The 27,713-nt window shown below is 54.4% G+C and overlaps 1 protein-coding gene across 4 annotated transcripts in view; it reads right to left on the bottom strand.

Annotated features, from left to right (window-relative positions):
- The window catches only part of LOC308179202 (uncharacterized protein), a gene marked incomplete at its 5' end in the record, with an annotated part of 50,659 nt that extends 38,351 nt beyond the window's left edge, over positions 1-12,308 (bottom strand). For all 4 annotated transcript variants that reach the window (XM_080559020.1, XM_080559019.1, XM_080559021.1 and 1 more), the window contains one exon: positions 4,691-12,308. In XM_080559020.1, coding sequence (XP_080415146.1) covers positions 11,373-12,308 — 936 coding nt within the window. In that variant the 3' untranslated portion in view covers positions 4,691-11,372. The remainder of the gene's footprint in view (positions 1-4,690) is intronic.
- Between the last annotated feature and the right edge of the window lie 15,405 nt (positions 12,309-27,713).

The following is a 27,713-nucleotide window of genomic DNA, read 5'->3' as shown; positions in this document are numbered from 1 at the left end:
CTGAAGCCTCCCCCAGGAGCAGGACCAGGAGCAGCAGCAGCGGGTGGGCACCGTGCCCAGCCGAGCCCCCGACCCATCGGCCTGCAGCCCCCAGCCCTGCGCTGCTCTCCAGTGCTGCAGCACACTCCAGATCAGCTCGCTGAGACCAGTTCCTCTGTTTACACTGGCATAACTAGCTCCAGATTTATTGCTACCTTTTTAAAAAAAAAAATCAACCGAGGCTTCTTGCTTCCTTGCCGTTTCTCCCAGCTCTGAAGAGGAACAGCTTTACAGGCAAGGCAGAGCCTTCAGGTTGGCCATGAAGCACACACGAGAGGGGGCCGTGCCCCACGGAGCACCGCCTGCGTTCCCCGGGCCCTCCAGAGCCCCCCAGCAGCAGTGGTGCAACGAGAGTCTGTGCACAGTGAAGGAACGTCTTGTCTGGCTTCAGGCTTTTCAGTGCTTTAAAAATATATCTTTAATTTAAAAGAAATTTGCAGCCTGAATGACCTGTTGATTGAAAACCTCTTAGCCTTGATCACGCAAACAGTTCTGCCTGCCCTGCTCTTCTTCCTGGTCTCAATAGGTGCCGACTGGGAACAGCAGGACGCAAAACCCAAGCAACGGTTTCACTGAGAACGCATTTTCCTAGCAGAAAATCATCAGGAGGTGTCTTCCCACAAATGTAAACACTGATCTAATTGCCTTCACTCTGCATTTACACCGTGATTCTGTGAGCAAGGGAAGTCCCTGCAGCCTCATTATGCAAAGAGAATGAGCCCTGCATGAGCCACATATACAGCACGTGAATCAGACGTGTCGGATGGAGAAGGCTCCCAGGCTGGGATGTGATTTCCTTGAGGATGGGCTCCTTCCCCAGTAGCTGAAACAGTGCTCCAGATCCTTCCTATTGCAATTGCTACTTCAATCTTAGAGAAAAATAGATGCTGGAGGTGTTTTACGATCTGCAGCAAGCCCAGACTCCCAAATACATGCCATACCCTCTCAGCTGCTGCAAACAGGGTCCAGGTTAACGGCGGTAACCCAGCAACACTGCTAAAATAAATGCTTTCCTTATGGTAAGTCGCTGGGAGAATCAGGGAGCAGGAGAGCTCATGGAAGGGGATGCTCCACAGACCGGCCCTGACAAGCTGGGGGGAGCCCTGGGTGGGCCCGACCCTACTGGTGCCACCCCCAGCCCCATGGGGAGGGGGCCGGGAGCTCCTGCGCCCAGCAGTGGGACCCTGCCAGCCCCCACTCCCGAACTTCATTGCAAACCACCCAACTCATTAAGCGCCGTGTTACAGATAGCGCCAAATGAATGCAGGGACATCATTGTGCTGGGAACCTGCTAACGCTGCTGCACAAGCGTGTTGTACACGAGGAGCACAAAGGGAACTGCACTCATACATCCCTCCCTCGTGTTGCGTACATCAGTTTTCTATCTTTTCATCAGCAATCGCAGACAGATTTTCTCAGCGTGAGAACTGCCGTGAAAATTGAAAGATTGTACAGCAAACATTTTTTTCCTTGATGCCCTGTCTAATTGTGCTGCCTTTGATTTTATTAATCTGTTTTCATTAATATCCTGAAGGCAAGAAAAAAAAAAGAAAAACAAGCAAAGCTTTGCTTTCTGAAAGGGCTGGTACTGCTTGGTTTTTGCCTTATTCAATAAGGAAGCTGTATGGTACCTAAGACAGGGCAATCTTCTGGTGGGAAGAAAGAGAAAGAAGCCTCTTCAAGCACCCTCCTCTTGCTGGGATGAGGGGATGAAATTTTCTATTTCATTATCCAGTATAAAGTAGACTAGTGTCTAGGTATTAATTATCAAGATTCCATATCAACATTTACCATGTCTGCACTCAAGGATTGTTACCCCTTGAAGCTGCTGAGATACAAACTGACATTGATACCATCAGCACAGACATAGGGAACTACCTACCTCAGAGCCAAACAATGACCTTGAAATATTTAACAGATAAAGCACGGTTTCTTATTTATATATAAAGAAGTGGGGAAAAAAGCAAACAAAACTTCCCAAAGTGCATTTTCACGTACCACCTCATGCCTTTTGGGATAACGGATGTCTGGACCCAACAAGAAATTCTTGTGCACTGACAAATACAAAGGGAAAGAGTCTAAAGGTGCCTGCAAGCCACAGAGCACCACAGCTGCAGCACTGCAACCTGGGCTTTAGGCTGCTCAGCGTCTGATGCTGGAAAGGTCTGCCAGGGCACTTTCTGCCCATAACACACACCTTTTTAATTGCTAAACATCACCAATGCTCTGCAGGCACAGGCATGCAGCTCTAGGACGCGTGTTACTTCCCAGCTCTCACACCACCACCCATTTAGCGCGGCTGGGCCCGTACTGGGGAGGGCACGGCAGGGACGGCCCTGTCCCTTCCCCACGCCCTGGGAGGCATTGTGCTCACCGTGACAGCAGAAACACAAACAGGGCTTTCAGCTGCTGTGCCAGGTCCTTATTTTAATGGCGAGATGTGTGCAGTAATAGCACATGTGGGGTTATTGATGTTCGCTTTGTACTTGCCTGTAAAATGCACTGACACAGTATATTGCATGGTCAATAGGTCTTTAGGGTTTTTCCAGCAGTATTAAATATCATTTTAAACGACGTGCCCACATGCCCTATTAGCTGGTCCCGCAGCAGGGCACAGGGAGGTGCAGGAAGCGGCAGCTCGGCCCCGGTGTGCGGGCAGGGGTCTGTGGGGCAGGAACCGAGGGGGCCTCTGGGGCTGGGGGCTTACAGTCGAGCACATGGCAGCGAAACGCCCGCGAGCACGGACTGCTGCAGCCAGCATCAGCCCCTCCACTGTGCTCATGGCCCTGTGGGTCCCCCCCACACACACCCTGGTGGGGTGGGCAATGCCTTGCCCCCACTGGGATGCTCACCAAGCACCAGGGCCACACTCTGCTGCCAGTCCTCCCTCCCTCCCTCCCCCTCTCTGCCTGTCCTTCCTTCTCCTCCTGCCCCCAGCACCCGTTCACGCAGAGCACACACTGCTCCTGCCCCCGAGCGGCTTCCCCCCCCAGGAGGCCGCACCAAACGCGCAGCTCCGGCATCTCCCTGGCACCCCAGGTGGCACCAAGCAGGCGTCGGGCTGCAAGGAGCGAGGGCAGACGTTATTGGCATCCAAGACTTGAAGCGTCTTCTCCCCTTGCCCCCCAGTAAGACACTTCAGCAGTTTTTTTGCAAAGTTTGGGAGGCCAGGAGGAGTGTTTGATTATCTGATTTGAAATACAACCCTCCAAAGAACCCTCCCTATTGAAGAAACCATAAAAAGAAAATCTTTCCTAATGTCACTCTTTCCTCCCTGTTCTTTAGGAGCCTGTGAACGCTGCCATTCATCACCCGCGTGACACTTTCATAATGTAGTCCTAGATAATGGCACACCTTCCAACTTTCCAGAATTGGCTGTCAGTGAAATCGAAGGAGACAAGTGTGAGATGCCGGAGCAGGGCTCCTTGGTGGATTCGGGAGCTGCAGAAACACAGCCCCCAGCTCAGCTCTGCCCTGCAGGCGAGCAGGCAGCTGGCATCACTCGGGGGCACGGGGCCGTGCCGAGAGGGGCTCGGCTCTGGGGCAGCCTGGGGACACAGAGGGGCTCACAGCACCCACAGCAGGGGGCGAGCCTGGGAGCAGGGATGGACACAGACATCCCCCCGCCTTCTGTCCTCCTCTTTTTAACGCCAGACCACCACACAGCCCTCAGAGGCCCTGGGACAGCCCCAGGGGTCACGCTCGCACCCCCTCTCCCATACACAGCCCCATCCCCGTTCCCAGCAGCATTAAAGCCTGACGCATTTACGGTCTGGGCACCTGCCCACCTCGCTGCGTGGGTGCGTTGGCAAGTGCTTCACATCTCACTGACTCCACAACACCTCTGCAAGGAGACAGCCCCGCGTGTGCAGCCCTGCCCCTTCTCTCCGCAGTTCTCTCCCTGTCAGTGTCAAGGCAATTGAAGGCTCCCCGATCAATGCTCCAGGTTTTCCTGCCTTTTTTTTTTTTGATAGCCTCTCCAGGTGTGCATAAGCATTTTCCGACTTGTCGGCTCATCTTGCCTTGGGGTTTCTAACAGTTTATTCTACTTTTTTTTTTTTTTGCCTTTTCAAGTAGAACTGAGTGCACGATATCTGAATGATTGCAGCCAAATTGTGCACGAAAATATGCGTCTCCAAGTAACAAGATCTTCCAAACTTATTTCACGGCTGCTGCAAGGAGCCCTTTCCCACCCAGGCACGGGCACGTCTGCCTTCACACAGCAGCCCAGCTGAGCCCAGGTCGGTTAGCCCACCGCAGAGGTCAGACCCCAAAAACAGGAGCCAGGGCTGGAGCCTGGCCACCCTCTGCCCAGCGCCTGCCCTGGCTCCGTGCTGGTGCCTCTGTGTGCGAGTGCATGTCTATGGTAACGGGGAGCTGAGCAAAGCCAGGTTTCCCCTCAGGGGGCCAAAAGTGCAACCGAAAGCTTTTTCATTTTACTTTAATCTCCCAGGTACACTTATAGCAAAGTCAACACTGTTAACACCTCACCCTTAGTGACTCTCACTGTTCAGACACACAGACTCCAAAAGCCAGGGTTTTTAGACACGCACCCTTCCTCCTATTAAACTCCCAACTCTTAGAAAAGCCCTTACACCAGTTAGCACCCCACCCAAACGCTAGCTGCAGGTGCCGGGCACGCACCACTCACCTGGGATCCCGGTCCTCCTCTCACCGAAGCCTGCACGCCTCCACCCCAAACACCTCTCGCGCCCCCAGGCAGGGCTGATCCAGCACCCCCCGGTCCACCACCTTTCAGGCAAACCGAGGCCCTCCTCTTCTGAGCTATATATACACCTGTGTCCCTGACACCTTATTCAGCCCTGTTGGTGCTAATTAGGCTGTAATCAAGGCTGAAGGAGTCACCTTCAGCGGGTGGGGGAAGTCAGAGAGGGGCAGAAGGGAGGGGGCAGGAGCTGGTGCTGGGAGGCAGCCGAGCCCCTGCCGAACCGAGCGTGTCTCAGCCTCTGCTGGGCACAGCACGCTCGGGTGAGAAGGGAAAGTGAGCACTGTCTGCTGGGTGCCTTATCTTTGTCTTTAAATAAATATGATTTTGTCAGGTTTATGAAAAATAATATAGCATGTTATTTTTCATTGGCCTGACTGATATCTCCATTTCCCATGGTTCAACTTAGGCCATAAACATGACCCTGCTTGAGTGATTTCACCTTCCCCATTGAGCAAAGAACCTCAGCAGCACTCAGACCAAGGTCCTGACTGATTATTGACAAATTAAAAATATAAGCTATTGACCAGACACTGAGATAGAGTCCCTGAGCCAGCGTCCAGAATCTAAATGAGGTTATTGAAGTCGTACCGATCGATACTGCAGTTATAACACAGAGAGCGGGCGGATTGCCGCATACATAATGCAAGGGGGAGCGTGCTGGGTGCTTAAGTAAATAGTTGTTCAAATTAACAAGGATGCTCTAAGATGCATTCCCCTGCTCACAGCATAACAACTTTCTAAAGTCAGAAAAACAATAAGCCAAGCCAGCGAGCGGCAGGGCAGCACGCTCACCTTCTGAGCCTCGGCTGGAGCTGCCGGAGCCGGAGGGATGTGAATGGGAACGGGGTGTGCGTGGAGGGCACGGCCACCCCAGGCCCATCGCCCTGAGCTTTGGCAGCACGGAGGGGCTGCAGGTCTTCTCCAGCATGGCCCTGTCTTGCCATTCATCTTTCCACCGTGCCGCTCCGGTCTCCACAGGTCCTCCCTCCCGTTATGCAGGAGGTGCAAGCAATTTGGGGAGCATCAGGTGGGCGCCCATGATCCCATCTGCTGCGTGCTCACCAGTGAGAGTGCTTGGTGTCCCGGGCTGGGCCGCTGGTGCCACTGTCAGCAGGGCTTGGCAGCAGGGCTGGTTTCGTGGGGCACAGCTGGAGAAGTGGGGGCACAGCCGGAGCACCACGGGACACAGCTGGAACGCTGTGGGGCACAGCCGGAGCTCCATGGGGCTCACTGGGGGGGCTGGAGCCCTCCCCAAGGGCAGGGTTAGGAAGCACTGGGCTGTGCACTGGGGCTTTTTGCCCTGGGGGCTGCACAGTTTCACCTTTACTTTTTGCTGCATTTTAGGGTGAGGCCTGGGGAAACCCTACTCCCCATACCAGTGCAGCACTGGTGCTGCACTGGTCACGGGTTCTCTGAGTGATGTGAAGGTGAGAAGAAGGTGTGAACCATCTTGTGGGGAAACACTCTGCCTCCAGCACTGGGCAGGGTCCCCAGGAGGCAGCCAAGGCACATCATGGCTCTCCTGGGCACCCTCTGGCAGCAAACCCTGCCGTGCTGCGCAGGCACTGGGGAGCTCACAGCGTGTGCCATGCACGGCTTCCCCGGCTTCCCCGCGCTCCTTCTGCCCCGTGCTCTCACAGGGCTACAGACATCCTTTGTTTGCTAGTTAAGTGATTTCTTGGCTCTCCTGCTAATGCTTGGTGGCATTTATTTTGCTTTAATCAATATTAATTATCTTTTGTCCCAAATCAACAAAAAGCATTTTTTTTATTTCCTTCTCGTGTTGATGTCACAGGGGATGTGCGCCTCGTGCCGCCCCGATGGCTGGGCCATCGGGGAGCCTCCCCCTGCCGTTGCCCTCTCAGCTCCAGCTTCCTCCAGCCCCGATGTTTCCCTTTCCCCAGCCGCTCTCCCTGCTCTCCTTGCTGAGCGCCCTGCTGAGCCCGGCTGCTGTGCATCAAGAGTTAAACACTCTGCTCGAAAGCAGCATCATTTACTGGCAAAACCCAGCGCGCAGTGTGCGCACCGAGGCCCCAGAGCCCCGTCCTCTGGGGAAACCACCGATCAGATAGCTGCCTGCATGTTTGAAAACACTCATGTCACCTAGCAGGCTGCAGGCAGGCGCGGTGGGTTTCCTGGTGCCGCCTGATCGACAGGGTCAGATCCCAGCAGCTGTTGGGAAGGAGGAAGCTCGTGCAGCAGCTGTGTGCCGTGATGGAGCTGCCAACGACTGCGCCGTCCCGCGTCACCGCACGCCTCCGTCCCGGCCCTGGCTTTCAGAGGGACGCTCGGCAGGCTCGGCACCCCTCGCCGGGAGCGGGTGGAGGCAGGCACAGCGCGGCGGCAGGTTTGTCGGCTGCCTCGGGTCGGGGTCGGTGCCAGGCAGCACCCGCTCGGTGCCGCCTCTCCCGCAGCCTGCTCACGCCTGGCGCTCGATTCCTCCGGCAGCACCGCGCCGCACTCAGCTGCGGGCTCTCCGAAGGTGCGTGGTAATGATGTGGAGCCATGCAGCAGGCAGCTAATGATGGCAGTGCTGCTTGGAGGTGAGGGGTAAGGCTTAAGGAGCCTTCTCTGCTTTATGAAACGCTGTGCTGCAGTTACAGCACCGAGGAAAGGTTTAAGCGGGGAGCAGCTACTAACTGATTCATTAAACTTGCTCCAGAGCAACTATAAAAAATCAATTTAGTTCACCAGGCAGCTTGAACCAGTGCCAGTGGCAGGGAGCACCTCCCAGCTGAGAGCTCTCCAGCTCTGAAGTGCTGCCGTGATATTACCGGGACTGGAGTACAACGCTCGATTACCCCAAATCACACTCGGCGCGGGGAGGCGCGGGCTCCGGCTGTACGTCTCTCCTGCAGCCCGCGAGCTGTCCCCAGGCGCTGTGCCCCCAGTGCCCCTGGGTGGTGCCGCCCCCAGCGCCTGCCCGTGGGCACGGACTGGCCTCAGCCCCCGGCTCTGGTCCCTCGGGCAGGTGACGGAGCAGCACAAACCCCCTTGGTGGCCTTTCGCTGAGGGTGTCCGGTGCCGTGTTGGAAGGTCGGTCCTACCTCTCCTGCTCTCAGCTCATAACAAATGCTTTGGTTTTGCCCTGCATTTTCAGAGCTCTGAGGAAATCCAAGGAGCTATCACCAGTCTAGAAATTTACCTCCTGGAAGGTTATCTCCGCCTTCCCATTAAATGCCCCTTCGACACCGTGTCCCCCTCCGTCCCAGCAGGCAGCCGTGCAGGGGGTGCTGAGCTCCTGCCTGGCCGTTTCTGTGGCAGCAGTTACAATGCTGGCTGCTTTTCTTTTTCTGTGAGCAGAGCCCACCCAGGCTTGCTTGCTGCGACATCCCTGCGTACGATAACAAACAGCAAAAGTGCTGAGCCCTCCACTCCAGCGCTAATGAAACGGTCTGGTGTTGCTACATGCAATATTCATTACGCACCTTCCCTGCGCCCTCGCTGCCGTTACTCCACCGGCTGATGCTGCCACAGGTGCCACAGGCTTCCAGCAAATGGAAGTGCTGAGAAACACGCGGAGACCTTCCCCTCCCTGCAAGGTTTATTAGAACTGCTACGGCACGGGTCTCGTTCCTGGCGGACTGGCCTGGCAGGAAGGAACCTCTCAAATCCTAATTAAAAGTCATTTTAGAGATTGGCCAGAAGAAGGGGGCAGCGATGCCAAGCAGAGGGCACTGGAGAGCATTTACTTGCACATGCTGGCACCTGCCAGCAGCGACAGGGAGATGTTTAAACGCAGGGCAGGCAGCAGGCTGGGGAGATTTCCATCTTTCCATTTCCATCCCAGGCTTTCCATCGCCATGCAGAGCCCGCTGCTCACTTTGCCTCCAGGAGGCCTCAGGGGGGGTGCCAGGCCCTGCCCTGTGCATTTCTCCAGGCATTTCACTACACACAGATCCTCTCCCCTCGTGAGGCATACACCGCTCCCCCTTTGGCGGGGAAAGCCAAACGTAGGAAGGGAAGGGGCCGCAGGAGGGCCGGGAGTCCTGCCTGGCATTTCACCATGGGACAGCGATGGGGTAACGGCGCCTCTTTGCTCCGCAGAACCGGGGCCGGCACACCTGGGCACAGCAGAACGATCAGCACCGACTTGTGCTACAGCTCACAGCCCAAAATAACCACGGATGAAGAAAGGAGATTGTCAGGAATGCATTAAGCTGAGCGGGTGAGAAAAAAGAGTGGGCGAGGGGCTCGTGTGAAATTCAAATGCTTCCCTCCATGCACACTTTCTAAATGTAGCTGCTGCCTCCCCGTCTGAGATGCTGCTCCTGCCCCGTGCAGGCAGCGCCGTGGGAGGCTCTGCAGGGAGGCCAGGACGGGGCACGGCGAGGCCACGCGAGGCCAGCTCTCCATCCCCGGCCCCGCTGCGATGCACGGCTTGGTGCTGGCGACTCGGCTCGGAGGCACTTCTGCTACCCCCGGCACGGCCTCCAGCCTTGTCCCCAAGAGTGTTGCCAAAAGTGCTGTCACCAGACAGCATTAGGGATTCATTCGTAATGCTCCCAGAGTTAATAAGACTCGTGGCACTGCTGATTCAGGTGCCTGGCTCCAGCTCGGCGCACCCACAGGAGCCGTGGCTCTCGCTGTCCCTGCCCAGTCCCCACTGCCCGCAGTGGCAGCGCTGGCTCCTTGCTGCACAAATCCTGCCGGCAGCACTGCCCCAGGGACGGGGCAGCGGAGCCTGCTCAGGCAGAGGACAGTGATGAGAAGGGATTAGAAAGAAACTCCAGCAGCATTTGTATTCTCAACAGTCCTGTTCTATTCAACTTTACTTTTAAATGTGTTCCTTAAGTTTCTTTTCTCCTTCTGAAAATTTTCCTACAGTGAAAAATAATGCAAGGCACAGGCTGGAATGAGCAAATGACTTCCATCTCAATGACACGTTTAATGTGCCTGTGAATGGGAAGTCTCTTGCTCATTCCGGTCCCGTCCTTTGCATTTGGCTGTTCTGAATTTAGCAGGGCAATCATTAAACCTGAGTAATCTGGAGAAAGGAGCCTGCCCGGGCGCATTCAAACAGCGAGGCAAGAGCAGGTTCGTGCAGAGAGGCGCGCACCTGCCCGGGGTGAGCCGGCCCCGGGGCGCTCAGTCCCGCGGGGTGACGCAGGGGCGCAGCTGGGGGAAGCCCTGCCGCCAGCGAGGCAGCTCCGCGACGCAGAGCATCACGTTCGGGAGAAAATGTGGAGAGGCAGGGAACTAGGTTAGAGAACCCCCCTGGCCCCGGAGCCCCTTGTTTTGTCGCATTGCTCGGGGTTCCTTGGCGCAGGGCATCAGCACGGGGTCAGTCCTGGTTCACAGTGCTGTGCGCTGCCCTCTGCTCCCCAGCCAGGGTGGGCAGACGGCGGCTGTGCTGGCAGAGCCGCAGCCAGGGTGTCCGCAGACAGCCTTAAAGACAACCCTAAAGATCACCTAACTCCAACCCCCTGCCACGGGCAGGGACACCCCTCCAGATCAGGTCTCTCGAAGCCCCATCCAGCCTGGCCTTACACACTCAGGGCTCACAGAAGTGCTGCCGGCTGTGGTGCGCAGGTGGGAAAAGTTGGTGTCTCCCCGCAGTTACCATCCTACCCATCAAGTCAATGCTACCCTGAGCCTCAGCAGAATTATTTAATACAAAAGTTCGGAAGAACACAATTGTCACAGTGGGTTACTCTTAAGCAGAGGACTTGCAGGTCAAGGCTGACACTGGTGGGGCGATTCTGCTGCTAATTAGTTTAGTTTTCAGCCCTTGTTCCTTTTTTTCTCTGTTTACATAATTAATTCTGTGAATTTTGCATTCTCACTTAAACTTACTTTTTTTTTATAGAGCAATCACTACTAAAAGATGAATTTTTTATAAGTTTGCCTTTGTTACTTTGAATTTTTTATAAACTTCTTACCCTTAAGGAATATTTCTTATAGCTGGCAATAAAGTATGTTAATTTCATTTGAAAAGGGAAATGTAAGTTTGTATTTTATTAAACACACGCACTACCCATATATCTGCACACGCACAGTGTGCTTGGTGTGCTGAGGGCTGCACGGGAGCACCGGGAGCCGAGCTCCCCGGCGGGTCCCCGCACCCAGGGCCCGTGGCCGCCAGCGGGAGGCCCTGGGTGCAGCCTCCAGGGGGAGGCCCAGGTGAGGCCCCAGCGGGAGGCTCTGCCCTCGCACCCAGGGCGCCCACAGGTGACCCGTGTCTGCCTGAGGAGGTGAGGCTGGCGGGGGGGGCGTGCTCCCAAACTGCAGGCTGCAACGCGTTGGAAATGATCATCTGTTGCCTTTGCCACAAAAATCTCTCTCTCTTGAAATGAAGCCCTTTATTCACTTTGAAAATATTGCAGATTTGTATTCCTTCGTTTGCATAGCATTTGAGGTAGTCGGCTCAATACATAATGAGGAATATGTGCGGAATCACTGAAACACGCATAATGCACACCTCGTGCTGCCCAGGGAGGCTGCAGCACCAGTGACAGGGTATTACTGCATCATAAAGCACGAGCTACCGAAGGAGATAAAGAATGTTTTCCCCTTTGGACAAGTAACTAGCAACGCTCTGACATGTCCTCAGGTGAAGGCTGCTTGTCTGAAACTATAAAATGCAAGAGCGAGCGGAGAGAAATCAGCAGCGACAAAGCCGCAGACATCGCCCTCGCAAGGCACCAGCGCTGAGGGACGGAGGCACGGGCTGCACGCGGCGCCCGGCCCCGCTGCACCACCCCGCGGGCTGCTGCGGGGACGGGGCAGCAGCAAAGCAGCGCTCAGCACCGGCTGGGAGAGGGCCGGCCCCAAAGGCGGTGCGCGCTGGTTTCCGTGCTCTCCACAAACACGGTAGTCGTGTTGGAGCACCTCGCTGACTGAAGCCGCCGAGCGCAGCGCTGGCACCAACAGCGCGCATCCTGCTCGGGGCACGCCAGTTCTCGGAGCAGAATGCCTGCAGCGGGCTGGTGGTGCGAGGGGTGCCCGTGTGCCGCGGTTCAGCTGCCCCAAACCCTCCGTCCCTCCTCACCGCTACCCTGCCTGCACTGCAAGTGGCACAGCTGCCAGGAGTCTTTTCTTGGCATCCTACTTTCCATGCTTTCGTTTCCGCAGTTTGCTCTCGTAAAGGGACTGTGTCATCAGTCGGAGAGCTGCAGGAGAGCACACCCCTTTCCTTCCTCCACGCTCTGCTTTCAGTGCGAGTGAGGGGAAGATCCCTGCCCTGCTGCACCGGGACGGCCACCAGCTTGTCCGAGCGCATCTGCATGGGACATTCACCCGTGTTGAGCCTGCCGCACCACAGGTGGTGCTTGTGCTCTTCCTGATGAGACGAGCAAAGGGCTCCTCGTTCCCCCGAGCCACCCGACGGACGCTGCCCCTGCCCCGCGCAATGGCACGGTGCTGCCCAGGGCTGCTGAGCCGTAGGTGGGAACAGGGCTGCCAGCACCGCCGGCTCCGCTCGCCGAGGCTTCTCACGCCAAAACTGCTCCCGAGTCTGTGTGCGGGTGGCAGACGGCTTGCGGCTGAGAATGGCCGTGTCAGCCTCCGGTGGAGGCGACATACGACCGCCCAGTCTCATTTGGGCTACTCGGAAACAAATCGATGGGCCGCTGGGTCTCCAGGCTAATAAATAATAACAACAATAAAAATAAAATGCTACTAATGGTAGCGCACTGCATTCGTAGGACACATTCCTCAGACGTAACAGGAGCTTTGCAGCCGAGCTTAATTAAAAGTGACACCAAATAAGCCGTTCCCTCACACTTGACCCAAGGCTGCCGGCTGTTCCCCTGACGGCCGTGGGCCATCGCAGCGGCCACCACCGGGCCACGGGGGTGTGCTGGGGCCGGCACCGCCTCGCTCGGGGAGAGCCGAGAACTTTCCACACACACACACCAGCCAGCACAGCCCTACAGCTGTAATTCATCCTAATTATTTCCTCTGTTAGAGTATGCATTAATGACCCCAGTATTAACGCGGAGCGCTATCATTTGTTCCCATATGTACCAGATTGCTCATTAATACCCTGTAAATTGTAACAAGATGCTTCCTGGCTGCTAAGTATCACTGAGTGTTTCAGGGGGTGGCCCGTGCTCACAGGAGGGCCCGGAAGGTGCCCGCAGCCCTGGCCTTGTGCTGGGAGGACAGGTTTGTGGGGCTGAAGAGGTCACTCACACCCAGCCTCTGCCCCTGCTCCTTGGCCTCCTCCCACGGGACCAGGGCTCCTCACAGGCACCTCCTGTGGAGGAGAGCTGCTGCCCCCAAACCCGACGCTTTATGCCAGCAGACCCTGGGGAGGAGGAAGGATGTCAGTGCCCCAGTGACAGGCCCTGAGGTCTGCGTTGCCTGCCCAGCGCCGCAGCAGAAAGGGAGCTTTGGCTGGGACCGCAGGTGGCCTGTGGTGGGCTCCTACTCGTCCCCGTGAGCCACCCTCTGCTCCCCGCGGTCACCGGCAGCCCTGCAGCGCGCTTCCAAAAGGCTCCTTGGACAGAAGCGTGCCCTCGCTGGCAGCAGGGCCCTGCCGGTGCCCGGGGGCTCCTTGCTGTCCGTAAGGTTGGGTGCCGCAGCTCAGCCCGCGCGGAGCCACCGCTGCCGCCGGGAACTGCCTGGGAGCAGCGAGCTGCAGGGCTCGCCTCGCAAACTGCGAGACGGCTCGAAACCGGGAACCGCCTCATTGTAATCTCTCCCACTTTGATGACTTCAGATCTATATTAGCACAAGATGTTTTTAATCTCTTATCTGTGGCACTTTGTTTTCCCTTTAATCGCACAAGGTGGGCTCAGCCAGGAGGGTATTATACAGCTCCCTCCCGCTGCTCCTTTGTAGCTCGGTACTCGCACATACTGATGCTCAATTATTTGGTACGCAGTGTCTAATATTTTCTATAGTAAAGAGAGTTTTATTATCAGTTAATATATTGATGAAAGAGCATGAGTTAGTCGATTGAATATGTAATAAATACAGACATATCCTTGAACTATTGATTACTTCAGTTGCTTACTTGAAGTATTGATATACAGTGTGCAGATTTGCCCTCAGACTGTTGAGTCATGATACACCAGTCACCATTTTTAATAATGAAAGGTGACTATTTTTAAACACTTCACGAGAAAAAAATCCATTTGCTAAATGGATTTGTGCGTATCACTGGGACTATTCATGTGGAAGCTGTGGGAGAGGAAGAAGGGGAAAGGTGCCAGCTATCTGCACGCCTGAGGAAATATATGCTCAACTAGTGAAACACAGATTATCGTCTGTATCATGGTTACATCAGAGCTGCTAATGAAAGGCTGTCAGACTTGAAAGTTGCGAAATCAATGTCTCCAAAGTTGGGATACATCGACACGAGGGCTGTCCAAACAGCCTGGCTCTCTGGTGCACGCAGATTGCAACCAGAGCCGGGGTTGGTCCCAAGCAGGAATGTCACTCGTGATTTTCTGAGTGATTCTGAGATTTGGGGAGGGAAAACAAATTTGTTTGTTTATTTGTTTGTTTGTTTTTCACAGGAGGTTCTCCTAGTTGTTGAATACCCAGACACGACTGTGGCAGCACCCGGGCCATGCATGCAGCAGAGGCATTTGCTGAAAATTCAGCATCACTCACGCTGCAGGTGGGAGCAGTCACCCACATAAGGTGCAAACCGAGCTCATTGCACCCTGAGCCGTCTCCTGCCAGCACAGAGCCAGGGAGAGGCTGCATCTTCTAAAAGGCCTTGTGCAAGTCCTTCTACTCCTACCAGCAAAATTTTGTCTTCCCATTGCACCTGCTGAAAGGGGTGGTTGAACAGTCTGAGACGACTGTGGTAGACGTGGAGCTTTGCTGTGATGCCTTGTCCGGCAGCAATTGGTGCTGAGAGCTGATTTCCAAGTTGCAATGCCTTCCTCTGAGATTTCCTATGCATATAAACATAACTCAGGTTGAGAATCCCAATCTAATTACCACATTTCACAGGTTGTGGGGCATTAGCTGAGCTACAGTAACTATCTGTGTATGCATTCTTAGTTTGCAGCAAATGTAAATTTATATTTAAATTGTTTTCTTGACATATAAGATCAGTAACAGTACTTAGCAATTACTTCTGGATAACAGTGTGTACTTGCCAGCTAGCTTAGGTGACCTGCAGCAACCTGTTAAGTGCATTTACTTATTTGCAGAAAAGAAAGAGGGAGAGTAATGAACTGAAAAGCCGTGAAGAAGAAAACTCGTCGTCTCGTGACTTCGATACTGAATTCAGCCACAACTGTTCCAGGACACGGCGTCGCAGTGAGCTCCCACCTCCCTAAAACGCTCTGCTCATCAGATCCTGTCAGGCTACACCTCCGTCAGTCCCTTGACTTCAGAAAAGTCCCAGGGCACCCAGACAAAAGCTCCCGTGTACGGTGGGAGGCGATGAACAGCTTTTTCTTCCCCTGTGCGGTGTCCCGCAGTGGCAGCAGACGGCGTGGCCACCGCCGGGCAGGGCAGGGCTGCTGGTGCCCTGCGTCACCCCCGGGGCAGGAGGGCCCAGCCCAGGGCTGCTGGGCTGCGATCCTTGGGTTACAGCCCCATCTGAGGCAGCTTTCAGTGGAAAGAGGACCCAGGCTCCTGAAACACAATATCACCCACGGCTTTCGGTGCGCAGCTGCCCTTGTGTCTTTATTAAGAGCCCCTCTCTATTCTACAACTCTAATGTTTCTTTTGCTTCCCCGTTTTAACCCTGAAGCCCTCCCCTCTTAGGCACCGTGCTCAGTTAATGTCTAATCTCCATGAGTCTCAGCCAGGAGGCGGATCAGTTACTGCCACCAATAATGACTCCATTTACAGAGCTCTTTCAGCAGATGCAACGTGATCCTAAGCCCCTGACTTTCCCAGTCCATTCACAAACTTCTTTAGACGTCCCCCCGTCATTAAACAGTCACTCCTGTCCTCTTCTGCTTTACCTTGACCGAGCACTATGGAAGAGACTGTTACACCGTATGGAATTTCTCCCACACAATGCTCTGCGACCAGACGGCGTTATTGAGCACACCCCTGCTCTGCCAGTTGTAAGGCACGGTTTTGCTAAGAAGTTTGCTGCAATCTGGAGTGCTATGGCAAAACCAAAAATGCAGGACAGGACACGTGCAGCCTAGCCTGACCGGAGCTCACGCACCGAGCCTCCAAACGCAGTCCCTCCAGGCACTCGTGCCGGTGAGGTCTGAGCAGCAAGGCCCAGACCGTGCTCCTCTCCCCGCTCCTCCTCTCCCCGCTCTGCCCTCCCGTGCCGGAGCCCTGATCAGTGCCAGCAGCACCGCCCCGCTCAGTGCTACCCGGGTTTGCCCGGGAGGCAGCTCCTTGGGCGTGCTGCAAGGAGAACCCCGAAGCATCTTCTTGTAACCAGTGGGACCTTATGGTCCAGCACACAGCCACTTCACGTGGCCCTGCCAAGTCTATCAGGCACTGTGGGGAAAAACGAAGTAAAGCAATGCTGCTTCTAATCTGCCTGCTAAAGAAATTGGAGGAAATGAGAGATTTCCAGATAAAGCCACGGCAGGGAATGGCATCAGGCTGCAGCAGGAACCTGGGGTTTAGAAAGTATAATAAAAATCAAGGCAAACCGAGAGATGGCAGGTGTGATTTCCCCATCCCTGCTACAAGAGAAATGGGATGTTGGTGGAGGTAAGGTAATTGCACAAGACACTGTGGATATAGCAGAGGGGAGTAGGGTGGCCTAGAATGCCACCAGCTTCTTGCTCGATTTCCCTCCCAGCTTGAAAACATCCAGGAATGTGCCACAGAGCACCAGACATGTAAGAAGAGACTGAAATCACCGTCCTGGTTGCAAAGCAGGATCTGCCAGCTGAACCTGGCCACCCTGCACATCCAAGTCAGTAATGCAGAGAGAAGTAGTGTAGCAAACAGATTTTTTCTGGATTTTAGGCAAGTCTGTGACACAGCAGTCAACACTCACCAGAAAGGTATTGCCCAAATTATCAATTCGTTGGTGATAAATAACTGGAGCGCAGATGGGACCAAAGGATTACGCTCAGCTGCATTGTGCCAGCTTACAGGGAGGCAACCAGCCCAGCAAGGTGACACGCAGATAGGAGGCAGGTGTTGGGGGTGAGCGGCTGTGCAAGGACGCGGCCCCAGGTGAGGGAGGAAACACGTCTGTGGATGTCTGCAGTGGAGGAAGGCGCACAGAGAACGGTCACACACCCCCTGCCCTCCTCTCCCTGCTGCCAGCCAAGCGTGGGGTGGGACGGGAGCAAATTCTGGTTTTGTGTGAGCGAGAAGGGAAGCGCTCAGTTCCTGGCCTGGATAGCAAGTCCCCAGACTCTGCTAAACCCCCAGCAGCGGGTGACTGAGCTGGCCAAAAGGTACCAGAGGATGCTGAGATGGAGCCAAGGGAGGGAGAAGCAGGACCCTTGCTGTTGTGTTTTCACTGTTTCTGGTTTTAATTTAGCTTTTTGAAGAAAGTGCGGCTTGGGTTTGATAGAAAAGAAATCTTTTCAGAAGTTTTGTCGAATCTTTATCTACTTTTCAAAGAAAATATTCGGGTTTTCATTGAAAATGCCAGTAACTCAGTACAGCAAGGTTTTTGCAAATACCTAACTTCAGTCGATGCTTTGTTTACTTTTTGACAGTTTTCATTTAACTCAAAATGTTCATTGGAAAAAAAAGAAAAAAAACACACAGCAAATAATCCCTTTCTGACCAGACCCGGCAAGGAATGGAAACCACCGCAACGCACAGCGACCCTGCTGTCCGCACCCTGTTGCTCGTGGAGCTGTGGGAGAGGAAAGCAGCAGAGGGGTCCCGGAGGCGCTGCAGCAGCTTCACCTGCTGAAGCCCGACCTGGGCTGGCTCCCGCATCCCCCACGCACTGCTGGCACCTGCCCCAGGCACACTGTGCCCCACGCCGTGCTCTCACGCTGCTGCCGCCTAACCTGCAGAGCTAGTTACGAAATTATCTCCATGTTTGGGGGCAAAAATAAATATTTAATTGTGGTAATGGCCATAATTTGCATTCAAATGTTTTCCAGAGTACGAATTCCTCACTAAATGACACCAAAGGCTTCTGAGAATGATGAACTTATTTGAGAACATTGCTTTCTATTCCGCTGAACGTCATCATCAGAAAAATGGCTAAATTTAGCAAATAAAAAAAAGCAAACAAAAAAGAAAAAATCTATTTTCTCAGCTGTAATAAATATAGTGGGTAGTAAAAAGGAGCATACTTCAGTTGTAAGTGGGGTATTGTTATTTGATATGTGGGAGAAAAAACAGAAAGCTAATAAGACATTTTTATACATAAAGAAAAAAGAATCACGTAATCCTAGTGCATTATACACGTTATACTTATTCATGGTCTATCCACAGGCAGATATTTATTATTATACACAGCTATCTGTTATGCAAGGAGATGCAGATCTGAGCTTTCGCACGGAGAATCTTTGGGCATGTCCTCTGCTCAGAGAGGATCCCGGTGTTATTTATCCCCTGTATAAATATGGTTCTTCCTCTGGCCGAGCTGTTTGCAGTCGCCGTCACCGACGTGACCCCAACAGTCCCCGGGTACAGCCCGGTGCTCCCCGCTCAGCCCCGGGCACAGCGGCGGCAGCGGCTGGGCTCTGCCCCGCGGCACAGCTTCTCCTCTCGGCCCTGACTCCGGCCCTGGGTCTGTGCCCTCTGCTCTGCAGCCTGGGGAAGCGCCCGGGAATGAGCCTCCAACCGGGGCAGCACCACGCACACCTCGCGGGCTGCACAAGCTGCCCCTGCAGGGTGCTGTGCCATCCTGCCCCGAGCAGCCTCGCTGCTCGCTGCGCTTCTCCCGGCGGGGACCTGGCCGCTCGCGGCTCTGTGCCGGGTGTCCCCAGGCACAGAGCACCCTGAACTTCTGTATCCCCTTTTCCTTTCATAGGCGGTAGCTTATCTATCTCAGCGCTATTCAAAGCAACAAAGAGAGCACATCCTTTTAGTTTTGCCAGCTTTCTGATTATTTTTTTTTTCAACATCCTTTCAGTCCTGAACACTGGCTGCTGTATGTCTGCCCAGTTTGTTCTTATGTGGAGATAATCCCATGACTTGATTTTCAAGTACATTTAATGTCTAGACAGGGCATTGTGATCCTTTGTCCTTCCCGCGTGGTTCCCTTATTGATTTCAGCAGCCCTTCAGGCACAGGCACTTCCTAAATTCAAAACTGGTCAGCATGGCAGGCCTCCCCACGCCACATGCATCCCAGCTTCCATCGGTGCCTCGGTGCTATCAGTTTGCTGCACTTTCTGCTTATACTTCTCATCAATAGCCAGGAATAAAATAAAATAAAATAAAATAAAATAAAAATAATAAAATAAAATAAAATAAAATAAAATAAAATAAAATAAAATAAAATAAAATAAAATAAAATAAAATAAAATAAAATAAAATAAAATAGTCAGTGTGGGATATGGCAATTACAATGGGGGAGGAAAACGGAAGGTGAGACAGTGACCTGTACCCAGACACTGGCTCCATGGACCTGCCCTCGAGTTGCCCCCTATGCTCAGGCTCTGGGCCAGCCTGGGGGGATGTGGCGCAGCCCCTCGAGGACACCCCCGTCTCCAGGGTCCCCAGCAACACGCTGCCACGGTCCTCAACCCACATTCAGAGCATCCCAGCCCCAGAGTGTGGCTTATGGCGGCGGCTCGGACAGGCTGGAGCGCATCCGACTTGTGCCGAACCCACAGCGGGTCCTGGGAGTCCCGGCCCCAGGAGGGTCCCGGCCCCGGGGGGAGCCGCGAGGGGCAGCAGCCCAGGGCACCCCCAGGACACCGGGCACGCACTCCTTCCCTCTGCATCCATACATCAGGACAACCCAATTAAGTCATTTACAGTGAGGACCTGGAGATGGCAGCAACATATAATCACAAACATAAGCAGTTTTTACATGGTAATTATATATTCTATTTTTTTTATCAGTGCAACACAGACAGAAGATTATTTTATGCTTGATATCATTCTAATTTTTGATCCATTTTTCCCCCAACTTAAAAAGGATTAAGATTGGGCTTCTGGTAATAATTTTGGATATGCCGACTTCATAAGTACTACACAGCTTTGTATTAAACTGATTATTAGCTACTTTTGCTTATTGTTAACACCGCTTCTCTTTGGGCTAACATCTGAAGCGTATGAAACCAGATGGTTTGAATGGTCAAGCCGAAAGGCCGGAATATTTTTTAAGTCTGTTTTAAAATAAAACATACTCTTCCTTTAAACTCCATCTGATAAAACAGACTCAAGTAGATAGGCAATGAGAGAGGAAACACCGTGCCTGGCTTTGATCATTTTCAAAAGGAATTGGCACATGTGATTTTCCAGAAGATGAAGGCACCAGGTGAAACTATTTCATATCCCAAGACCTTTTCTCTGCTGAAACCAACATCTGCTTCTCGTTTTCCCTCGGTTTGAAGAGCAGTCTGCCTGACCCCCCAGTTTACATCAATAATTGGTTTGTACCGACGGCTGGGCGAGAGGCAGCGGCTGCCACGCGCGGCCAGCACCGCCCTGATGAGTCCCGGCAGCGCGTCCTCGACTGGGGGACAGCCCCGTGGCAGGACGGGCTGCCAGGGCGGGGGGCTCCCTGCACCCTGCCTCCAAAAAGAGGAGCCTGTGCCCCTGGGGAGCCGGGCGGGGGGAGCACGAGGCAGGAGGCAGGAGACGGAGAGGAAGGGGCGGCTGCCCAGAGGCTGCGGGGACGCTCGGCGGGGCAGCAGTAATGAATGGCGCTTCAAAGCCTTCTCTTGCTGTTTTTTCCTTCCTTCCCAACATTCGTCCCCGCTCACGTCGAATGATTCACTCGCTTTCCACCACACAACACAGTGTCCATAGAAACGGGCGGGAGCGCTGGGAAATGGGAAACGGCTCCTGGGGGCGCAGTGGCAGCCCCGCTGCTCGTCCCCCTCAGACCCGACTCACCGAGGGCGTCCGGCGGCGCTCAGCCTCGGTCCTGCCTCCCGGCCTCTGCCGCAGGGCCGTGTTCAACAGCCGGGGCCCCGGTGCATGCAGGAGGCTCCTCGGCCAAAGCAAATGGCTAAAGCCGCCCCTTCTGGCCCCAGACGGCCGCGTGGCGGCACCGCACCGGCCACCAATGGGCAGCACCGCCACACATCCGCGTAAAATCAGACTATCATCAAAGACAACATTAATTATAACTAGTTCCCTAATAGCTGAAAATAACTAATGTAATTCTCTCTGTTTGGTGCCAGTGGGGAACAAGTGCAGGGTAAATGAGCTCATGGTTAGGAATCAAAGATTAACAGACTATCTAGGAGTAATTTCTTCTCCACATGAATTAGCAAATCGTAGGTAATTATTGTGGACAGAGCTAGGCAGGTTCATTTTACTAGGTCAGTTAAGAATAGCCTAGAATAATTAAATTGTCTCTAGAGCCGGTAACGATGCTGGAGTTAGAGCTGAAAAGGCCATTTTTCCCTCGCCGTTCATCTTTTCAGTAACTCATGTTTGCCCTTAGCGTTCCCCGTTGGGCAAGCCTGCGCTCACAGGCGCCTTTGGCTGCTTGGCCGGTGGGCCGAGCTGCACCACGGGGGGGCTGGGACACCCGGCTGCGTCCCCACGCCAGCACCCACACCCAGCTGCGGGGTCCATGGGGACGGGGAGGTGGTGGCACCGCTCTGATCCCACGGCAAGCGGGCCCCCAGGATGCACAACGTGGCTCCGAGCCCTTGCAGGTGGCACCGGCTCTGCCCGCGCAGCGCCAGCGCGCTCCGTCTGCTCCCCTCACTACACGAGGGCAGGATGTCACCCCTAGGGACTTTCCTTCTTTTCTTCTTGCAGATGGGGAGTGGGACAATTTGTTTGAAAAGAGCCCATTCACACGCATGGGTCACTCACTCAGGTGCCGGTGCCTGCCTGAAATAAATAATCACAGCATCGCTCGGGAGCTGGTGCTTCAGGTGGGATGGTGAGAGCCTGGGGGACTCCTCTGTGTATTACTTACCCCAGACGTTACCTGGCAGTGGGATGCAACTTTACCTCTCCTAATGCTCAATGCCTACTGGAAAAAGGATGCAGCATCATTAAAAATAGAAGCATGAAAGATTATTTACATTTCAAGAATAGCTAAGCTCTTTAAAGAAACTTCCATCATCCTTTAAAGGCTCTTAGTCAAACGTTGTTCATTATTAATGCCTGTTGGCTTTATTTAGCCTATGACTACAATTATATATTTATGAGGTAATCAGCAATTGGAAATTTCCCTGTAATGGTAACTGGAGCTTGGCATCCAAATAAAATGAACACCATTAAGAAAGTATTGCGGTCATTGGGGTGGATCAAGTGTGCTAATAGCCCAACTAACAGCAATTAAGTCAATTAACCATTCAGACATATGCTGCTCAATTTCCCTGCTTAAACAGCCCGGTGCATCTGCGAAATTTGTGGAACTTATTTATGGTGTAAGCGGCTGCTAGTCATTATTAACCAGGGGAAACAGTGAAAATAAGGGAGGCTTGTAAAAAATTAACTACTGCAGCAAAAAGATCTGCTAATTGTCAGATCCCTTCCCCATGGGGAAGGTTTCATTTTCCAGAGTATTTGTATTTGTCTTTTGAACGTTGCTACGAGCGTTTTATGGAATTGCATGTAGAGGTGGATGAGACGGGTGCGAGCTGCAATACCAATCTTCGGGCGTGCAGTGTGCTCAGCCCGAGCCACGTGCAGAGGGGGATGTCTCGCTCAGGAGCAGCACAGGGCGCTTTGTCCATGGGGGCTGAGCCTCGGGAGCCGAGCTGTGCGGCTTGGACGTGCAGGGGAAGAGATGGAGCGGGGACGAGGAGGGGGAGACAGCTGTGCCACGCGCTCACGGCCCTATGGGGACATCCTGGGACCGAGCACTTGGTGCTCAGCAAAGGGTCCCCCCGCTCCCCGTCCTCCTGCAGGAGCGAGCGGTGCACCCTGCAGCACCGCTGCGGGATGGGGCTGCCGGCCAGGAAGCATCGCAACAGAGAGCCCAGCGCGGGCAGCGGGAGCTGGGCCACCCCGGCCCTTCCCTCCCAAACGGCAGCACCGAGCTCGGGGAGGCTTGTTGGAACAAAGCGCCTCTCCTCTCCCTTTTACGGTTTTGGTTTCTCACCATCTGTCCAAGTGAGGATGTTCCAAAGTTTTGTTAAGTGCCTGTTTTAATGAATCCCATTAAAGTTAACCTAGCCATATAATATACAGGAGAAATCTACCATAAATATAGGTAAATAGAGATTGTAAAGATAAATAACAATACCGGTGTGTGAGAAGTGATAATGTACTCTATTTACTGCAGGCCCATAAAAGGCCAGTAAAAGATACTGCACCTTTAATGACTTACTTTCTCCATGGCAGCCAGCACTCACAGTTAGCAAGCTAAGGATGCAGTGACACAAAAAGCTTACAGATAATTAAATATTGATTTTTGTTTTCTAATCCTATATAAAAATTGTCCTGGGTCTCCCAATGGTAGTTTCATCTCACTAGGACACAGGGAGGGCTATTAACCCTATTTGGTTTCAAGCTGTTGCAGAACAAATAAACAGGGAGCCTGGAAAACTGAGGCAGCGGCTCCGGCGGGCGCGAGGCAGCTGCCAGCCCCCGCCTGCCCCATCCGCTGCTGCTGCCAAGAGCATCGTGCCCGGGAAGGAGGCCAGCGGCAGGCCTGTGATTAGAGCCACAGCTTTTTTGTACGGGTTTCATCGTTTTCGCCTGTGCGTGTGGTTCTCATGGTGCAGGGAGCCTTGCAGCCTCTGTGCAGACACGAGAGCCCCGTGCTTTAGGCATGCGCGCTAAAAGCAGCAGGGGCAGCGCAGGGTGCCCCGGCGCCTCTTCCTCCGGCTCCTGCAGCCCTCCTGTAACGGAGCTGCAGCAGGCACAGCCCTGCCTGAGCGCAGCTGCACCACTTGTTTCACCGCAGCACATCTCTGCCCCTGCGGAGGCAGCCGCAGAGCGGTGCCGCGCGCTGCGTGTCGGCAGCAGCGTGAGCAGCGCAGCCGAGGCCTCCTCGCCGGGCGGCCTCTGCCCGAAGGCTCTGCGAAAGCCGCCCCACGCAGCGGGGCTCGGGCAGGGCTGCGGGGACGCTGCCGAGCACGACCATGATGGACGAGCCGCCTCCGGGGAACCCCTAGGGGAGGCAGGCCCTCAGGGCCGCGGGAGCAGGGGAGTTTCAGTTGCTCGGTAATTTTTCAACAAGCCCTCTGTTGGCTAGAAAATATGAGATTGCGGCACTAACGCGATGTGTTGATCTAGATGAAGTGTCATCAGAGGGATGTCTGTGGTGTGGAATTTCTGCTGAGGGTAAAGGAGAGCATGAGAAACCTCCCTGCAGCACATGGCCAGAGTGGTCTCGGAGTGCCGGCTCTGCGTGCCTGCCCTCTCCTGCGAGCCTATTTGCTCTTTAGAGACGCTGCTCTTCTCCCTGTAGCCCCCACGTCTACCATGTCCCAAACTCATTTAGACTGTCCCAGAAGATTTCTCCTGGAAAATGATATTTCGATTCTCATGCAGAACACGTGCAAAACCTCAATGTTTTTCACGACGCTGACGTCTCCCCAGGTCTGGGTAGGAGCGTGGCAGGCAGGCGCTCTGCGAGGAGGGTGCTGCTGGGGAGGAGCTGGCAGGAGCCGCCCGCAGCACCGGCTGAGGGCTGGGGCTGCCTGCAGCCACCAGCACGGGGGGAGCACGGTTCTGAGCTCGTGGCTGCAGCTGGGGCAAGGCTGGAGCTGCCTGGACCCACGGCAGACCTACGGTGCTGGCACCGCCGGGGTGCCGGGCGATGGCTCGCGCGTGGCGGGGAGCGACGCAGCGACCCAGCGTGCGTGCTGGAGCGTGCGGGCACATTGCTCTGCAAGGAGAAGAAAGGTATTAAAATAATAACCTCTAAGTCTGCCACGCATGATGTTTTCTATTGCTATTGGGAAAGCAATTGCCTCCAGCAAAGATCTATTTCCTAAGTTGCTCATTTACAAACATGCGGTAAGTACTGTGTACACAGTATGAAATGGAATAAACCCCAACATTATACAATAGAGCCACTCATTCACAAAATGAAGCAAGGGGCCTCCTTTTCCAGTTATCTTTTCAAAAACACCATGCAGCATAACTCACACTGTTTACAGACTTCAGGATGTGAGTAAAGCACATTGCTTTACATAATTCCTGTCCTTTGGTAAATCGTGCCTTTTCTGAAAGAAGAGAACATCCATTCCCATCACTTCCCCAATGCTGTATATAAATGAGGCCGTCGCTTTAACATGCCAGATGAGCCTGATTGTAGGGAAAACAGCAAAACATCTTCCTGAAAAACTGCATGCACCATTTGCTTAGAAATCTTAAATTTTGTCTTGCAGAAGCCTGTAGACTCAATGCTTCCCACGCCAAGTGTAAGCAGTTTCCTGCGTACACAAGACCCCTGCACAACCATGCTGGAAGTTCAAGGAAAATAACGAAAGAAGCACATCCCAACTTTGTGCTGGCCACAAGCATTAATGCCATATTAATAAATGCCATAAGCATTCCGAGCAGGTGAACTGAGGTCTGCAGTGAGCATGCTTGTGCACCCAGGGGGCTCACGCCTCTGCGCCTCCTCCCCCCCCCAGCCCCCAGCCGTGCTCCCCTCGCCTCCTCCCCAGCTCAGGCCTCTGGCTCACCGCCTTTAGAGCTGCGGCAGAGCTCGCTTGTCCAGGCACCCCTCGGAAGGACAGAGACAGAGCAGCAGCCCCCGTGCGATGCATCTGAACCTGAGCAAATAACCACAAGATCTTTTGTGGTTGTCTGACTCCTTCCCTGCTCTTCCTCTGGGGGTTCATGACCTCATTTGCATGCTTTGCAGGCTAACCGCTAATCTGTGCTCTCCTTGGTGTGCTCCTTCAGGAGGCTGCTCAGGAGCCCACGGCTGTGTTTGGAAAACAGCTCGCACTGAGCCTGCTGCATTCCTTCGTGGGGACGGGCTGCTGCCCAGGCTCGCTTGTGCCTCCTGCCCAGACCACAGCCCCTGCCCTGCCCGGCCACCTGCACACTGTGCTCCCCACCCCTGCTCCTGCCGCCTGAATCCAGCCCCTTCACAGCCCCTGGGAGCACAGCCTGCCTCAGGACCCAGCCAGCGTCCGGAGACTCTGCCCAGGACCTTCTGCTGCAGCCCTGAGACCAGGCCTGACGTCCGCTCCATCCGCCTGCAGCTTTTAAGAGCCGAACACTTAGAGTCTCTCTAAGGATTGAAAGGATGTGGCGAATCCTGTTCCTACAGACACGTCTTTTTCTCTGCACTCGAGGAGCAGAAGTCGGCAGGTGAGGAGAAGCGCAGGGACCGGCAGCCCTGCAGGCAGCCCCCCGGCGGTGATCGGGCACCTTCTGCACAGAGGAGAGCTCTGACCCTGCCGCAGCCCTGCCCAGCGCCTCGGCACCAGCCCCGCTGCCCACCAGGCAGAGGGGGTGTGGGAGAGAAGCCCCACGTGCCGCCAGCACAGGACACATGCTGCCAGGCCAGGGCTCACCTGTGGGCACCAAACTCCCAGCCAGGAGGAGCTGGTGGCACCAGGGCGAGGGCAACGCCTGGGCACGCTGCGGGTGCTGCCCCCGGCTGCTTTGCTCCTGGGGAGCACGGAGCCACATCCTGGCAGGGGGCAGTTGGTGCTGTGCCGCCTAGCCGTGGTGACCTGGGATGGCACAGCCAGTCGTGGCTGTGACACGACCACCAACCCTCCCGCTGCCCAGCCAGGGCACCTGTACCCCTCCGCCTCCCCAGGGCAGCCGAAGCTCCATCCCGTCCCCGTGCCCGGCTGCTGCCGACACGGTCCCTGCTTTGAGAGTGGGTTGTGGGCAACCTGGCAGCTGCGGGGAGCACCTTCAGACGCAGCCACCCGGCAGCCGCTGATTGAGACTCAAAAGAAATTGTTGGAGGGCAGCAGGATGTCAGGCCAAAGCAGGAACAGCAGCAGGTTTGAGACTACAGACGCGTTAGTCAGAGCTGATGAATGCTGGCTTGTCAAGTCTTCCCATTTCAGTCCCTGGATTGCCTTTAAAGTTTGCCAAGTCACTTTTCAGCATTTGTGTGGGCAGAAGGAGACATGCAATTAAGCTGCAATTGCTGCACCAAAGCTGAATACTTTCAAGTTTGTTATTTCCTCAAAAATGACAAAATGCTGGTAGCAAGACAAGTAACAGGATGGGCGCTGCTGTTGCAAAACTACTCAGAGCAGGGACGTGTTTGTCCAAAAACTGATCCGGCTTTTGCTGAAGAATGAAGACATGTATATCAAAAGCTGCATTAGCATTGGAGAAGCAGACTGGGGAACTGAGAGCCATAATCAAAAAGCACTTCAGAGTGCAGGTGAATCACAGGCAGTTAGCGTGTCTGGCTGCAGCAGGCATCCCAGCGCTCAGAGACGCCTGGCTCATGCACGCTGAAGGTGCACGGCTCGGGGCTGGGTTTGGCAGCCCTGGGCCCATGTTCCCGAGGCAGCAGCACTCACAGCCCCTGCCTGAGCCCTGCCCCGGCTGCAGACGCGGTGCTGCCCACGGTGAGCACTACGGGCAGGGAGGGCAGGGGGTCCCCGTCCCCCTGCGCCCACACTGCACCGCGCGCCCTCCTGCCCCTGGGCAGCCCTCCTGTGCACGCTGCCGCATCTTTCCTCTTTTGTCTCTTCTCCCTCTGTTGTCCCGTTAATTGCTGTTGTTACCATGAAAAAGACAAAGATGAGGCTGCGTGCAGCGCGGGGCAGACGGGATGACAGGTAAAAGCAAGCTTTCATGCGCATCTCCCAGTAAAGGACAGCAGAGCTACAGCTCTGAACACGGGCTGTGTCTCAGCACAGCTGTGATCAGAGCTTTCCTGGGAGCCTTTGGCAGCCTTCTGAGCAGCCAAAAAGCTGTTATTTCCCAAATATCACAGGGGTAGTTTTGTGGATACCTGTTCCACCAGGTTCCCTTTCAGTGGCCGCACAAGTACCAGCATGGTGCCGTGTACTGAGAAACGTCCTTCTGGGCCACAAACCAGCCCG

Source organism: Anser brachyrhynchus, assembly GCF_964034855.1.
Source record: "Anser brachyrhynchus genome assembly, chromosome: 17".
NCBI classification, from domain to species: Eukaryota; Metazoa; Chordata; class Aves; order Anseriformes; family Anatidae; genus Anser; species Anser brachyrhynchus.
This window is presented reverse-complemented; position numbering and strand designations above follow the sequence as displayed.